The sequence below is a fragment of the Pteropus vampyrus genome, unplaced genomic scaffold, assembly GCF_000151845.1.
Source record: "Pteropus vampyrus isolate Shadow unplaced genomic scaffold, Pvam_2.0 Scaffold464, whole genome shotgun sequence".
Taxonomy (NCBI): Eukaryota; Metazoa; Chordata; class Mammalia; order Chiroptera; family Pteropodidae; genus Pteropus; species Pteropus vampyrus.
In genome coordinates, this window is record NW_011889245.1 from 27,950 (window position 1) to 44,481 (window position 16,532).

Below are 16,532 nucleotides of genomic sequence, written 5' to 3' on the forward strand. Positions count from 1 at the left end.
GGGACACGCCTCGTGGCGGCGAGCAGGCCCAGCCAGGTGGGCCCGTCTCCGCTCTCACTCACTGCAGAGTAAAAGGCCTCCCCGCCCGTCACACGAGCTCGCGGCTGCCCCGCCCGGCCTGGTCCGCCCGTCCCTCCGCTCCAGCCTGCAGCCCGTCCTCCCGTCGTCCCCCCGCTGCCCGCAGCTCTGTCCCCGTTCCGCACCCTCCGCCTGCTCCTGCCGTCTGCGGTGAGTGGCACGGCTTTGGGGAGACGGACGAGAACCCACTGACGCGACTCTCACGGTCCCCCCCCCCACGTCCCAATGTCACCACGGCTAGTCGCGCGGCTTCCTGCTTGTCGCTGACCCCTCTCGTGTCCAGGCCGCGTAGATATTTCGCTCTAATTACTTATTTATTCTCCGCTTTACGTTTGACACTTAATGGTGTTTTGTCTTTGCTAATTTATTTTTTTTGTTTATTGCGTATGTGTCTATGTTTTCTTCTTAGTTTTATTTTTTTAGCTATTGATTCTAGTGACACGGTGAATTTCCTAAATGAATTGATTATTTTTAAGATATTTCCACTCTGATATTTACAGTCCTTAGAATGGTTCCAACCACAAGAGCAATTACCCTATAGATGTGTGTCAAATTGCATTTTAAAGTGGCTTAAAGTTTCCCCTCCAGATAAACCACGTTCTCGTTGAGGCAGTTGAAGCACATTTGAGGTGCGGACTGAGCAATGTGCCCGGCAGCGTTTAGGATGATTAAGGAGACCGCAGACTATTCACACATTAGCAACTCTATCATCGAGCCCAAGGGGAGATACAGAGACACACACACCGCATCTTAAGCTTTATAAGACTCACTCGAACTGCGACGAACTGCACAGTCCTTCAGCAGAAGTCTCAAAAGCACGCACACACGTAATGTTACATAAATTTTAGAGCAGGTGTCACGGAGGCACAGTATGGCCTTGGGCTGTGCCCCAACTCTGCCAGCTCAGCGCGAACGTAAGCCACTGCCTTAAACTCACCGGCGACAATTCCCACGCTGGTTCGGTTAACTTAGGGTTTCACCTCCTTTGGCCTCCACAGTCTGGACGAGGACTGCTCTCAAAGGTGAGGGACCCAAGCGCACTCCGATTTATCAGACCTCCCCAAACACGAGGGATCCGTATTATTTCTTCTCCTTTCCGGGGTCCCCCCGGCTCAGGGGAGAGCGATGTGACAAACGATCCCGTCCACGGCTCCCACATCAGGCACTTCCTCTCCTCCGCCCGCTTCACACCACTCAGTCAAACCAACACCAGCACGAGTCCCCTGACACCTGCCAGGAAGGCGTGTGGGTAGAGAAGCTCCGACTTAGAACCAGGGAGGAGAGTAAACAAGGAGATAGGCCTCTAACGTGCTAATGTTACAGTATCAGATCCTGGCTGGCCGCAGCCGCCTGAGGTTCCTGTGCCATGTTGACATTGTTACTCATGCATTTATCATCAATAAAGAAGGGAGGAATGTGCAGAAGACTTAATGAAAACTCTGATAGTGATTATTTACTCAAGTCTGTCTTGTGCCAATACACAGATTGTATTGTTCACACCTATCAGAAGCTGAGAACCAATTTAATCATGATTACTGATGTGGATAGATGTTTAGAAAAGCATCTTTGGAGGGTGAGGGTTGAAGATTTTAATTTGATCTTCACTTTTGCGATAAAGAAACTACAATTTTTTTTAATAACTGAATGAAGGTTCCTTCCGTGGTATCAGGACACAAAACAGAATTTTATAGGTCTGTTATTTTGCTACATTTTTAAGTCTTTTAAAAACTTTTTGAAGCACACTTTTAACATGTCTAATTTTTACAAATATGGGGTTCCCATATCTCAAAAACATAGTTTCATAGCAAGCAAATAAATATCAAAACATTTATTTTCAAGAAATAGAAAAATAATTTGATTTGTAGTTATTCCCTAATAGGACATCGATTATAGACCCCTTTACGATAACTGATTTTGAGGCTCTTTGAGTTAATTTAAAGAGTTAACAAAACAATTTAAACGAGTTAATGTCAAACAACTATCCAATGCTATACAAATAGATCGAAATCCAACTATAAAATTTGATTAAGCAGCAGGAAAAGCGTAAGGACAATCATTATAAAAAGTGAGTGACACCGGGGTTCAGAAGTGAAAATGTTAGGCAGAGGGTTTTGCTGCCCAGCTTAGTAGCTGCCGTGTCCACAACAGTTCTTGAATTATTGCAGATTTAACTAGCACGGAACATTTTCATGGGATTCAGACATTTGCGTTAATGAAATTCACACTCCCTATTGTGCAAAATCAAAGTGATTGACATTTCTGTTGCATATTGAAGTTTTTTTAACGGCAGCATTCAATTTAGACTTATGTCTGATAGTATACTTAAGACATGTTTTCATAGCTATTAGCTTCTTGTTAAGTATAAAGACCGTGAAAGCAAATTTTTCTCTGTTGAGACATTGGTGTAGAGAACCCTCGAGAAGCAAGTCATAAGGGATAGTTAACATTTTTTTATAATAACGCCCCTCTTTCTGTGTACATATCTGTTTTAATAGCTGGGCTTCCACTGACAAACTAAAATCTTCCATGCGTTCAGAACTTTTAGCATACCCGTCTGAGGAATCCTGGGCCTTTTCCCGCTCCCTGCTGGCTAACAGAAACAGCGTTGATAAAACCTCTTATGTAAATAGCAATTGTGTTCTCTGGTGAGAAGTTTCTACTTGGTTAATTTTTTGTTGTTGTTCCAAGAGAAATGGTCATCGTCCCCGGGGGCAGGTGAAACAGACGGTGTACAGCAGCAGTCCCCAGCCTTTGTGGCACCAGGGACCGGGGCTCCTGTGAGCATCTAACGCCTGGTGATCTGAGGCGGAGCCCAGGCGGTGATGCTGGTGCTGGGGAGCGGCCGCAGATGCAGATGCAGCTTCTCAGGCTCACCTGCTGCTCCCTTCCCGCTGTACGACCCGGCTCCTAACAGGCCATGGACTGATCCCTGTCTGCGGCCCAGGGGTTGGGAGCCCCTGCTGTACAGTGTGCATCTTCACACTTGCCCACACTTAACCAAGGCTTTGGCGAGCGTGAAACCCATGTTGCTTTCTGTCGTGAAGGAACGTGCAGAAATTCATGATTCTGTGCTGAGTCCTGATAATCCTTTAGAGCTAGGAAATTAAAAATGTGTATTCACCACATTCACATAATAAAAATAATTTTAAATTTAAATTTGCTTGCACTCATACATAATTCAGATACTATATGTATATCCGAATCGCAGTGTTCACTTTTAAAGAAAAAACGAACTTCATCTTGAGCAGTAATTGCACACTCACACGCTGCTGTGAGAACCAGACCCCTCTGCACACCTCCCAGCAGCAATAACAGCGTGCCAGAGCCCGGGCCACAGGCGGGACGCTGACCGTGGGCGGGCCATGCGCACAGCGCCCCACATGGCAGGTACCCGGGTCCCCTGCCCCAGCCCCGGCTTAACCCGACACCTGTCATTTCAAAAACATTAGGTGAAAGGGGCCGGGCAGGGCGTGGTCTCTTGGGACCAAGGTTTTCAGTCGGCATGGTGCCACGAGACGCACGGGGACACCACCTGCCTACATGGGCGTCCCTTCCCGTCACTGGCTGGTGGTCACAGGATGATGCGCCCGCTGGTCCACCATTCACCCACTGGTGGATATCGGGGTCATTTCTACTTGGGGACCATGGTGAATCAAGCTGCTAGAGACATTCACGCGTGAACATGTTTTCGTTTTTCTGGGATAAACGCCCAGACATGTAATTTCTGGGTCGAAGGGCAGTTGAACGTTTAGCTTTTCCGGAGTGCCACGCGGAAGTGTCTGCGTCGTCACCGTGGTGCGCTGCGTCCGTCCGTAGCAGGGCAGCGATGTCCCTTTGTGCTTCTAGTAGCTGCTGATATGTAACGTAAATGCGCGTGTTTACTCGCTAAATGTTCCGTCATGCCCGTTGACCATTTTCTGGCTGGATCGTGTGCGTGTGCGTGTGCGCGTGCGCGTGTGCGCGTGTGCGTGTGCACGTGTGCGTGTGCGCGTGTGTGCGCGTGTGCGCACACGCGCATCTTGAGTCTTCTCTCTATATGCGTCAGCTCCTAGTCCATCGTCAGATGCGTGGCTTCTTCCCAGCATTTTCTCCCAGTCTGTGTCTCGTCTTTTTATCCTTCGACCGAAGACTCTCACGGAGCAGTTTCTCAGTCCTGATGGATGAGGTGGTATCGACCGCGTTCTGCTTTTGCGGACTGCGCTTTTGTCATCCGAGAACGCCCTGCCCAGCCCCGAGTCCCGGAGATTTTCTTCCCGCACCTGTCATTTCTCCAGAAAGGTCCACAGCGTCCCCCGCTGGCTGCGCGTCCGCTTCCTGCGAGTCATTTCCGTGCGGGGTCGAGGCCGGGCTGCTGTGTCGTCCCCTCCCGTCTGCCGCTCAGCGCCTGGACGGCTTTCAACAGCCCCTCGGGCCCCCCACCCCGCGCCGGGGCTGTCCCCGCCCTACTCCTTGGGGGCCAGTCTCAGGCATGGGATGTCTCTGCATCGAAGCACTGGTGTTTGCAGGCACGACTCTGAGACTCTGAGACTGGAGCAGGTGACCTTTGTAGAACTGAGCCCCACATCCTAAAATGCAGAGCCTGGGCTGCAGCGGACGCCCCGACGTGCGAGTGTCGCTCCGTCTGCGTGCTCCCTCGGGCTTCCTCGGCCGTCGAGGCACCGAGCTTGGCCACTGGTCAGTGCGTCCCCCGTACGGTGCAGGCCGAGACCCGAGAGGGGGCGTTTCCTGTCGCATGTCGGGCTCCAGCCTGAATGATAACTTGGCCGGGGCATGAGGAGCTCCATCCGATCGTTTACCTCAGGGACGCGGGGATCAACGTGATGACGTTTCCTGTGTAAAAACAAACCAAGGCGGGCGGCGTCGCCGTCCGCTCATCATCTGCCCTGGCGGCCACAAGCGCTTTCTGCAGCGTCGTACCGCAGGGACCGTGGGCTGGGCAGGCGCCCGCCGTCCAGGCCGCCAGTGCCCGGCTCCCCGTGGGGGAGCAGAGGCAGCCGCGGCAGCGCAGGGACCGGTGGCCGCGGCCGGGCACCGCTGACGTCTCAGGTGCAGACCGGACCTTTGAATCCCTCACGTCAGGAAACAGTGCTCGTCTTTCAACGCTTTCGACCATTTAAAAATAAAGTCCATTCTCGCGGGCAGTCCCACGGGACAGCGGCCGCAGTTTACAGACTCGTGTGAGACCCTTAAACGCAGAAGTAAAGTTACAGCTTCATGTTTGCATCAGACTCACCGGCTCAGGACATCTGGGGACGGGATAGAAACTCCGGTATCTCAGCTACGCACACATGAAAGTTTCGGACACGCTCACGCGCTGACCCGGGGGAGAAATGCGCATCTAACCGGTCACCGCGAGCGATGCGTAAACTCGTAACTAAATGACCCGTCTCTCAGAGTCGGCGACCCCAACACGGTGCGGAGAAGCCTGGCGCTTCCAAGTCCATGAAGCCCACGTACATGTTGATTTTTTCCTTCCTGCGTCCGGTCAACCAGCGGCTCTTCCCGGGTGCCCGTAGCTGGCCAGGCGGGGTGCTGAGTGTGTCCAGACGGAGTCAACGAAACAAAACCCTCGCGTTCCGGGCTGTTCCAGCCAAAACCCTGGGAAAAGTCCCATGAATGCGCGCGCCCTTCGTCCCGCAGTCGGGTGACTGACTCCGAGCAGCCTGGACAATCTAGGCGCTGGGGAGGGATGCGGGTGTGGGATGCGGGGAGGGATGTGGGGGAGGGATGCGGGGAGGGATGCACGTGTGGGATGCGGGTGTGGGATGCGGGTGTGGGATGCGGGTGTGGGATGCGGGCAGGGATGTGGGGCAGGGATGCGGGCAGAAATGCCCGCGGTGCCCGAGCTCGTGCTGACAGGGCCCTCCCTCCCGCTGGGAAGGTGACAGCACGTCACAAAGCGGTGGCCGACGTGGCGGGTGCGCGTGTCGTCGCTGGGACCCGGGGCGCAGCCAGGCCGGCCCCTAAGAGACCAGGGCGCTCGGGTCCACAGCCCAGCAACACACACCCCAATCTCTCCGCCCCACAGACGCGTGCGTTTCCGTGCGCTGACCCCTCCCTGGCCCGCGGAGCTCCTCGGTTCGCTTTCACTGGTTTCCTGTCCCACTTTTGGACAACGGCGTGAGACGCGGCGGAGGAGCCCTGCCCGCCGCGGCGCCCCTTCTCCCCGTGTCCTGCGCGCGCAGCATCCGAAAGCCTCGCGGCCACCGCGGAGATACGCAGGTCGGACGCTCTCTGCTCGCCCCGCCCCCAGCTCTGGCCTCCTGGTGTCTCCCCTCCGCCCTGTACCCCCCAGCGCCCCCCTCCACCTACACTCCCTCCCAGCTCTGTACCCCCCCCAGCGCAGGTGCTCTTCCCGGTGCAGAGAGGGGGTGCAGAGAGGGGACCCCCTCGCAAGCAGGATTTCCCTTCATTTCTCTCAGAAAATGGGACCTTGGACTCTGTTTTCAGAGCTTCTCCTGTTTCTGTTGTTTTTTCAAAATAATCAGCTTAAAATATTCCTTCTGCCAAAGAGGCACATTTCAGGATGGCGTCTTCTGCTGCCCTTGTGTGCTGTTCGCAGAGATGGAAAAGTAGCAAATGAGTAATTATTTAATCCAGGAATTAATTCGTGACGCTACGGTCTGTTTCACAAACGAAATCACGTGGTGGCCACTCTCCTCCTGAGCACACAGATCTCTGAAACCCCTTCCTGCCCCTGTCAGCACCTCGACGTGTCCGAGAGCCAAAGCTACGGCCTGCACACTCCGCCGGGGTCGGGCCCTGGGGGCGGCAGGGCTGAGCGCCCCGCCTGGGAGCCCGCGTGACTCCGTGCGCCCTGCGCTGTGAGCCTCAAACACTGATGTCGCCTCCGTCCGCCTCCGTGGGTGTCCGAGGATGCCCGGAGCTGGAATGTCCACTCTCATCCTTCATCCTTGTTCCCCAAAGAACGGGCTCTTGTCAGCTCACCCCCTAGGGTCCCACGAGGCTCAGACCCTCAGCCACTTTCAAGGCCGACTCAGCCCGCCTCTGCCAACGCTCTCCTGTCCAGACTGTGTCGGCTTCATCCTGTCCCCCTGACTTCCCCTCTGAGTGGTGACCTGGGACGAGGTGCTCCCGCACCCCTCCCTCATGTAGAATCTCCTGCACTGGGCTGGACATGTACCTCCCCACACACAAAGGATGCTTATGCAAGCTAAACGCTCCTCCCCAGGAGGAGCTGACCTTTAGAAGGGCTGTCCCTGTCAAAACCAAAGGTGGCCCTCCTCCAGGGCAGCGGGGCCCTGCCCTGCGTTCGCATGACGGAGAGGACAGCTCAAGTGGCCCCCTGGGTTCTAAGGTTGTACCAGCTGACTCCAGCAACTGAAAGAAGGAGCGGAACAGCCCCCCCCCCAAATTGTCTCACCGGGCGCCCAACACAGGCCTCATTTCACTTAGCATAATACCCTCAGGGTGCATCCACGTTGTCCCATAAATGTATTCTTACATGATGTTCCCAAAAATGCAAGGAGGACTTTATGCATTTAATAGGACGTGGCCCAAGTTCATGATTTTTGTTTGTGTAGAATGTAGAAAGAACACAACTTGACATATATTTTCCAGAGGGTCCCCAGGGTCGGCAATGACTGACTGTAATTGGAAAGGGATTCGCGTCCAGGCCAGGCCCTTACGCAGTGGCCCCGAGCTGTCAGAGTGCTGCGGGCACCCACTCGGGCGGGGCCCTGGGCCTCCAGGTTAAGTGGAGCACGTGCTTGGACCGTCCCCCACTGACCGGATCCGGAGGACAGGTAGTGGGGACAACTCTGCCCTGCACTGGGCTGCAGAACGTGTCTTTAGGACTCGAAGTGTCCCGGGACTCTGTGGGAAGTTGGCAAACACACTATTCGTCAGCCGAGGTCCAGCACCTTCTCCTTCTAAGGTAATAAAGGGAGAAGATGGAGCATCCAAAAAAAAACCTTTTTTATTTTTCTTCTTTTATTTTTTTATGACAAGAGACTAGGAAGGTTCAGAGTCACAAAAATCCCATTTGGAGAAAAAAAATTTAAGAGAAAAATGAGTGAAAGGTATGTCGTGGCACATAAAAGAAAAGAATCACGAGGAAAACCGTCCTGTGCTCCGTCGACGCCTCCGGGTGGCCCGGATGGAGGAGAAGCAGTGTCCGAGCCCAGAGGGACGGCCCGGGGGGCCTTGGTCCCTGTCTCTGGACGGGTCCGCTGCCTTTGCCAGGAACACCTTCCCGCAAGTCGTAGTAGCCAGGGGACAATGAAATGACTCTTCTTGAGGGACCGAGCGACACGCTTCTCTCCCGCTGCGTTGTTTAAAATTGTTTTGCTCTGTTCCTTCTCAAGTCTTGCTGTTTTTTCAAGTTTATTTAGGTAACCTGAGGAACTTTTTATTTCTGTTTCGTAATTCTGAAAGGAAAACGAGTTTGGGCTTCATTCCCGTTTGACTAAGCCTTAGCGGTCGCTTCACTGGTAATTTCAAATAATCTTTGAGCTGCATGAGCAAAGGCCCGTGTCCCGTCTGAGCACAGCCCAGGACCATTTTACTGCAGCTCACGTTCTTCTGCCCTTGTCCTCAGCTTGGCTAATTATGCAGATGCAGTATTTCTGTTTATCATGTAACATATATATGGGCATATGGCTTTTTAATGGAGCTCTCTATTATTATTATTAATATTCCAAATGGAAATTCAGTTTAAAAGTTGAAAATGTAATTTCAAAAATGAATTAGACCTCATAGCATTAAAGGACACGCAACCATTAGGGCGAGCTGGCGTGTCACGTACCGAACGTCTGTGCGTCTTTATTTGGAAAGATTTTAAAAGGTTTGTTGGGAAAAATGTGCTCTGTGATTACATAAATTTAGGTACTCTAGATTTCATAAAATTAAACTAGTTTTTTAGAAAACGGGCTTCGTCACCGTAGGACCTCTCTGAGCCTTGCTCCTTTCTGTGCGGTGGGACACTGTCAGCGGAAGCTGGGGTGCCTGGCGCCTGCTGATCACGCTCCGCCATGCAGCTCCCAGAAACACACTGCAGACACCTGCTTTGCGAGGCTGACGTGTCCTCTGAAATTATTCCATGTGCACAAAGTCAGGGCACCTTTGTGTACCGCTCCTTTATTGGGTAATGTGGCTGTTTTTAATAAATATTGAATAAAAGATTGGAAAGTAATAGAAACATATATATTTTTAAAATTAACAGGGAGGTTTCTGTCCCTGAGCCCCTTGGCTTCCTTCTAAATTTTTTTTATTAATTTATTTCAACACCATGCACTTATTTCGTTACATGAATATTGCTATGAATGTTTACTACAAATATTACTATGTAATAATTAAACAATGAAAAAATGAAACAACTCTTTAATACTCTGTATTTATTTTAATTATGTTAATGCTACATATGTAACTGACAGAAATGATCATTTGGAAGTGGACACGTAATCACGTGTGCCCGCCATTCGAGTCAAGGACGAGCTCCTTCGAGGGTGTGGGACTCAGCACCATGGACAGCACTATAAATGTGCACTAGGATTTCTTATGATTCGTTTTCTGAAGCCTGGAGGAATCTCGGCAAAGGTCGAGCGTAGGCAGACATTACACGTGAGTGGTAAACTCAGGGCCGTGTGTCCAGTGCCAGCTCACCACGAGCGCCACCGTGTTGCCTGGGTGGTGGCCGCCTGCTTGTGACTCTGGCCGTGATGCTGGCGACATACCGTCCTGCATGAGGAAATGTGTGGCTACAGCCGTGACCTCCTCACCATCGGCTCTGCGTGCTCGAGTCCACCTTCATCCCACCACTAGGCCCGTCCACTTTGGGGCGACGAGCTCGCTCGCTGCCCTGTCTTCTGACTTTCGCTGCGGGTGGCAGTGGGACCCTCCACGCTCTCCTGCGGTGGCTCAGGTGTGGAGCTTCCCATCCTCGTCCCCCTCCCCCACCCAGAACCAGCTCTGAACCCCAAGCACCTCTTTCCTTCATGATGTGCACTGAGAACTCCGTTTCCAAGTAAAATCTCCCCCTCGCAACGCTGGCACTCGTAACAGCCACCGCAATGGTGACAGGTGTGCCATGCCCAACACCCCACTGTTCAGACGTAAGTGTCATGGAGGGCGTCAGTGCCCAGCGTGGCAGAATGAAACGATCCTCTGAAAGCACACTCAAAGTGCTGGGCGAAATTCGTTGTAGCCTTTTAAAATGCATCACCAAGCCTGCAAGAAAATGAGGAATCCTCAAAGTCCCCAAAATGATGTGATATGTAGAAAGGTGACGAAGCTCTGAAGCTGGCTTTGTCCTGCTGGCATCCGTCGGTCGCTCCCTGGTGGCCGAGCTTCCCTTTCGAGAGTCCCCTTGGCCTAGGGAATGAGAAGTGAAGTCTAAGACCTTTCTGATATTGGCAGTATGATTGGGTGCCCTCGCTACAGCTAGAATTCCACAGGGGCCCTGCTCGCAGTATAAGGGAGAATAGGCAGAGAGGGCAAGATGGAGAGAGAGAAAGCAGCACACAGAGAGAGGAAGAGAAATAGACAGGTAGAGAGAGAGGGAGAGAGAGTAAGTAGGTAGGGAGGGAGGGAGGGAGACAGATAAATGACAGATGACAGAGAGGTAGATAAATGGGAATAGGGATCTAAACATAGATATGTAGAACTCGTAACCACACGCCATCTGCTTGGTCCAGAGCGCCTCCAGCTGAGCGTTTGCCGTAAGCCGGTAGACACGCCTCGTGCCCCGGGCCCACGGCGCAGGGAGTGTGAGCCCTCGGCATGAAAGCACCTTCAGAGCAGATCTCAGAGAATCTCTACAGGTCAAGTCCCAAGAACGGAAGTGCAAGTTCAAATCTCGGAAACTTCAGTTCCCATAAGATGCTGGATTTATTATCAGATCAGACTGTAAGAGTTTAAATGACAAAAGAGAATATAAATATGAGTATGTCACGATACACTGTGTAAATGGCGGACTACGTGTGAACAAAACAATAATAGAGAAGTACAATGAAAGAAAGTTTAAAACAATGACATGTTAAAATAATAAATTTCAGTCGTGGTGTGCATTTTGATTGAGGTATTGTTAATGAAAAAAGTCAGATGGGAACGTGTGTGTGTCTCTGTGTGTGTGTGTGCGTGTGAGTGCGTGCTAACTTCAGCACGATGCAACTCCTTGACCTTTCGTAACCGGTTGCGTTTGCGACAAGATTCTGCGAGCATCGGTCCCAAGCAAGCGCAGTGCGGGGCCGGTGCCCAGCGCGCCCCCGTGTGGCCGGACGGTGCGCGGTGCCGGCGAGAGCGCTGTGCGCGCCCCGCACGTGACCTGCTGTCGTCTTGTCTTTGCAGCGTCCGTGGCGTCCACCTGCAACGACCCGGGAATGCCTCAGAACGGCTCCCGCTATGGCGACAGCAGGGAGCCCGGAGACGCTGTCACCTTCCAGTGCGACCCTGGCTATCAGCTCCAAGGACAAGCCAAAATCACGTGTGTGCAGCTGGACAGCCGCTTCTTCTGGCAGCCGGACCCCCCGACGTGCATAGGTACCGCGCCGCGGGGAGCCGGCGAGGGCCCGCTCGCTTGGCAGCGCTCCGCAGGTGTCTCTTAAGCGTCTCGTGCGCGCGCTCTGGTTCTCTGAAACCACTGAAATTTCATCGGGAACCTTTCCACTCTATTTTATTAGCTGAAATAAAGGAGGCAGTTTCCTTAATATACAGTAATTGACATTTACCTAACACTTCCTATCCTTAACAAATCTTGTAAAAATATGGATCGAATTACTGTAATTTACAATTCTGGGTGGCGGAAAATGCATAACCCTGACCTCGCTATTCTAATTTTTAACACAGAAATATGCCCTTAAGCGTAACCTACTCAGTAAAAAGTACTTTCTCTTTTTAGATGGTTTTTCTATATCGCTACATTTTAATAGAATTTTGAAAACTAGAAATTATACTGAGTTTATCAAAATGTTAGACAAAAAAGAGAAAGTTGTTTCTGAAATCCGCTATTTTTTTTTTAATAGTTTGACCTTATTAAAAGGATGGCAATTGGTTTTGCAGACTTTAGTTTAAATAACCATCCAAGATACTCTATCACAAATGTGGTTTTAGGGAAAGGCATATTTTTATATTAAACAGTAGTTACACGTCGACACTCCTTTCATTCAATTAAGTATTTTGCCATAAATACCATTTATCGTACTTCACCTTAATGTTAAAAAGAAACTCTGCTAAACTTTATGATCTTAATGAACTGTCATAGTTTAATCCGTACTTTATATAATCTGATTGAAAAAATACAAAATGTAATGAATCTGCTAAGGGAGAAAGTGATACAATGATAAGCACATAGTTCACGGGCCATAGCGGGACCTCGAGGGGGGGTCGTCACCTTAAATGGCTTTTATTGTCACACGCAGCAGTGGAGAGGTCCTGGGGGCCCTGTCGAGCGGGGACATGCAGCCCTCGGCTTACGAGATGTGCTGACCGTGTTCTGGCGGGGCGGGGCTGTGGTAGCCCCCGGGCTGTCGCGTCCGCCTGTCACAGGGCTGCGCGGTCCCCGCCGTCTGCCGCCTTCACAGCGTGGCTTTGGTGTGCCTGGTCTTGTTTTCTATCTCAAGCTGAGTCGCCAGGAGACTGGGCAGTTTTCCACCTGCTTCTTCTGTCAAGTGGTAGAATTACCTATAAATGCAGCAATCACAGTAAACCGTTGGCCTATTTTTAAATAAGAAAAGACATTTGTGGTCCCCATTTTGCATGATTTTAAACATATGGGGACGTACATTCAAAAGCAATGCAACAAGCAGTTAATCCCCTAAAAGTAATTTTGCAGTGGACGTGCATTTAAACCCTTATAAAATGTGACCATATTTTCAAGGACTCGGTCGTCTTTCATGGGTTCATCTCTTAGTTACCTAGTTTTGACTGGTGACGAGGTAACCTGTCCCCAGCAAAGACAAGAGGTCAGACCTCAGGCGTCCTGCATATCAGCTCCAAGGACAAGCTAAAGTCACCAGCAGGCAATGCGCATCAACTATGTTGGTGGCCAAACCTCTGCCGCAGAAGCGTTACATGACAGCGAGACGGCTGTGTGAGAATAAGTGGACGTGATCCTTTTCCACATTGTAAACATTTTCCCCCAGAAACGAGGCTCTGTCCTGTCAGGACCATGTCCCTTAGGGTGTCCGCTGACCCCGACTTAATGCTCACTCACGGAAATTCTATTCTGCTGATTCGAGACACCTTTTTAGTTTATGTTTTAAAGTTTTCCTTATTTAAAAACTAATACGTTTATTGCAGAAGTTTTATAAACTATCGTTAAAAAAAGAGGAGGTAAAAACTGACATCTCTTCAACTGAAGGCAATTACTGTAAACATAAACATGCATCAGTAAACTTTATAATTATTTTATGTATTTATAGTCTGTTTTTTAAGCATTTCTAAATGACAGCATCCTACTCGACTATTTTGCAAATTGTGCTTTTTCCTTACCAGGGCACGATAGGCATCGTTTTCATGTTGTGTGTTTTCTACCAGCTGGTTTGAGTGCCCACACGGTGCCTCTGTTTGGCTGGGCCACGGGGAGGCCACCAGCCCCTTCTCATGCAGTTAGGTGGTGTCAAGCTTGTCCTTGCTGTGAAGACCGCTGCCGTGAACGCGCTTGCAAACACACCCATGGTTATTTATGAGTGACATAGTTCTACACACATGTAGAACATTTCTCGGGCTTTAAAAACATGTTTCAGAACTTTCAGAAAGTTACACCCACTGGCGTGGCCATCGGCCGTGTGCGAGTGTCTGTTTCCCTTGACCAAGAAAAAACAGTGCATCCGACATTTCTTAATCTCGTCATTCGGTAGAGCAGAAAGTGATGACGTCTTGGTGTTTTGATGGGCATTTTAAATTAACAGCGAGGTTCGACTCTGCATGGTCTCGTATTCCCTTTGGCTGTTAGAATTTGTCTTTTCCTGGCTGGCCTGCTGACGCCTTTCTTCTCTCTCATTATTAGTGTTTTCTCTCTTCTTATTCGCTGTTCTTTCTCTTGCTTTCCCGTTTATAACATCTCGACCCCCCGCCTGTTTCTGCGTCGCGCATGTTTTCAGCAGCCTGTCGTTCGCTCGTTCTTCTCCTCGTCCGCTCGGGTACCTCACTCTCTACTCCCCCACGGACGCCAGAGGTGGAGGCGGCTCCTTTTGGCATTTTCAGCAGAGTCTTAAGAAACGAACTCTGCAGACCAGAGGACACTCGCTGCCTTCCAACAATGAGCAAAGCGGGCCCGGAAATCTCCATCGTTTTAACTTTCTCACGTAACCCCCAATGCCCGTCCTCTGGGTCCAAATCCTCAAAAAGGTTTATCCCAAGTTTGTGGACATGTGTTTGGTGGCAGCACCTGGCCCAGTCTACGAGGAGGCTGTTCCGAGACCCTCTCGCCCCACTTGAGGGAGAGGAGCTTGAAGTGATCCGTGCAGAGGTAGCGACATGCTCCCTCCAGGGGTCCAGCCTCAGCCCTGGGTGCCCGGGTCGTCAGCACCCGTGGGGAGCGGGGCCCCAAGCTGTCAGCAGGGGGTGCCGCGGGGATGTGAGTTTGTGGATGTCATCTCTGCGGCCATTCCCGCGGGAGGATTTCCCAGGGGGGCTGGCTCGCCTCTTACACCGTGTTCTAATCCTACCCAGCATATGTCGCAAGCTCTTTAATTAAAACCAGGTGAAACCGAGATGGGGGAGCACCAGCCACAAAAGAACACGGACGCAGCCTGACAGCTGCCGGATTCGGGGGCGCTTCCCGACGCCCTCAGGGGGTGCCCCCCGGGTCTGGGCAGCAGACAAGCCCTCTCCGCGCTGCTTTCCAATCCGTATTTGAGTCTCATCCCGAACTCTCCCTGCCGACGGTGCCCGTAGCCCGTGTCCTGAATCTGTCATCTTTTCTCTCTGCCTGGAGCGGCCTCTCCTCACCCTGGCACCTTGTTCCCTCCAGTGCCTGTCCCCCCCTCCTTTGCTCCCTGCTGCCAGCATGGGCTTCCGCTGTCCCGAGAGAGCCCGCTAGACAAACCTGTCCACACGGTTTCTTAAAATAAAACCGCCTCCTAGGGAAGCGTGTGAAAATGACATCATGTTACTCTCGAGTGTATAGCTGAAGAATTCATTATAAAGATTTTTCTATGATATTATTCAGAGTTTGCCTTTGATGAGACTGAAATTATAGCCGAAAGTCCTAGAATCTGTTAGAGTTCTTGTGGAAAATTAAGTTTTCAGGTGCGTCGAGTGAGTATTTAAATACATGCTCATCACAGAAAATTGCAAAGCACGTACTTTCATCCTAGTTATAAAAAAGTCATTTTTTGGCATATGTGGAAAAAAACCATCCACTAGGATATATCTTTCTCTACTTACGTTTTTTCCTAAATGATCGATGGGGTGAACGAAGATATATAGTTTAGGGGGATACTATAATATAATTGGGGCGATTTTTAAAAACAACTCAGCGACAAAGCACAGTATTGGAGATGAATAACGTTAAGCCTAGCATATTTCTGCTTATATGCAAAATGGGAATACTTATGAATTTCACGGTGTGTTCCCACTTTGCATGTGACGGAAAATTTAACAGGAATCCTGTCTAATAAATGAAACAGTCCCAACCATTTTCAGGTTCAAGAACAATAATCGCCTTGCCTGTTATCCGCCCTGAACTACATAATTATTAACTTACTAACATAAAGGCGAACACGTTTAATTAAAATGTGTTCACTGCAGAAACAAACTAAATGTATTGTCATCGCCTAAAACGCTTCTCTCTCATCGTAAAGTATCCTGAGCATCGTGATCACATCGTGTTTTTAGAGATTAATGTTCTAGCTCTGCTGCGTTCCGGATGCGTTTGCCGAGACATCACTAAACGGTGTGTTAGCTTTTGTCATTTTGAAATGCGAGGAAAATATCGCGAGCTCTACATGTCTCAGAGGACTGTGAGAAGTATACGGAATGACATGTGTTGATTTATTCAGCAAGTACTTCCTGAACGTTTCTCACGATCGTAGCTGTGAGCAAAAGATAGAGAGAGTCACTGCACCCCGCGAAGCGCCCTTCCCAGGATGAGTGAGCAATGAGTCGTGAGGCATAGAAACGGCCAAAGCGTTAACACCACCATGAGGTCACGTTCGTGGGTTCGTCCTTCTACCCAGGTTTCACTGGGGCGGGTACCCTGTGCGTTACAGGTGCGCGTGGCTGCCTGTCCACTGCAACCGGGTAGAGCTTAAAATGACAGGAAGTAAACCACATTAGCCAGCAGGGGACAACTCTCCCCCAAAATGAGATGGGACCTTATGTCAAGTTCGTTAACATTAGCAAGGGACACGTGCAGGGCCCTAAGTTTCAGCTGGGTAGTTGTCTGATGAGCCGACACGTGGTGTCTGTGAGGACGTGCGACACCTCAGCTCACTCTGTGACATTATTCTCTCTCCCGAATGCCCCCCTCTGTGACAGCTGCGTGCGGCGGG

General features: G+C 50.7%; 1 protein-coding gene across 1 annotated transcript in view; it reads left to right on the plus strand.

The window, feature by feature from the left end:
* Nucleotides 1-16,532, plus strand: part of LOC105306913 (CUB and sushi domain-containing protein 1-like) — a 185,200-nt gene that overhangs the window by 6,504 nt on the left and 162,164 nt on the right. The window contains exons 3-4 of the mRNA XM_023524454.1: nt 11,386-11,577; nt 16,519-16,527. Coding sequence (XP_023380222.1) covers nt 11,386-11,577; nt 16,519-16,527 — 201 coding nt within the window. The remainder of the gene's footprint in view (nt 1-11,385; nt 11,578-16,518; nt 16,528-16,532) is intronic.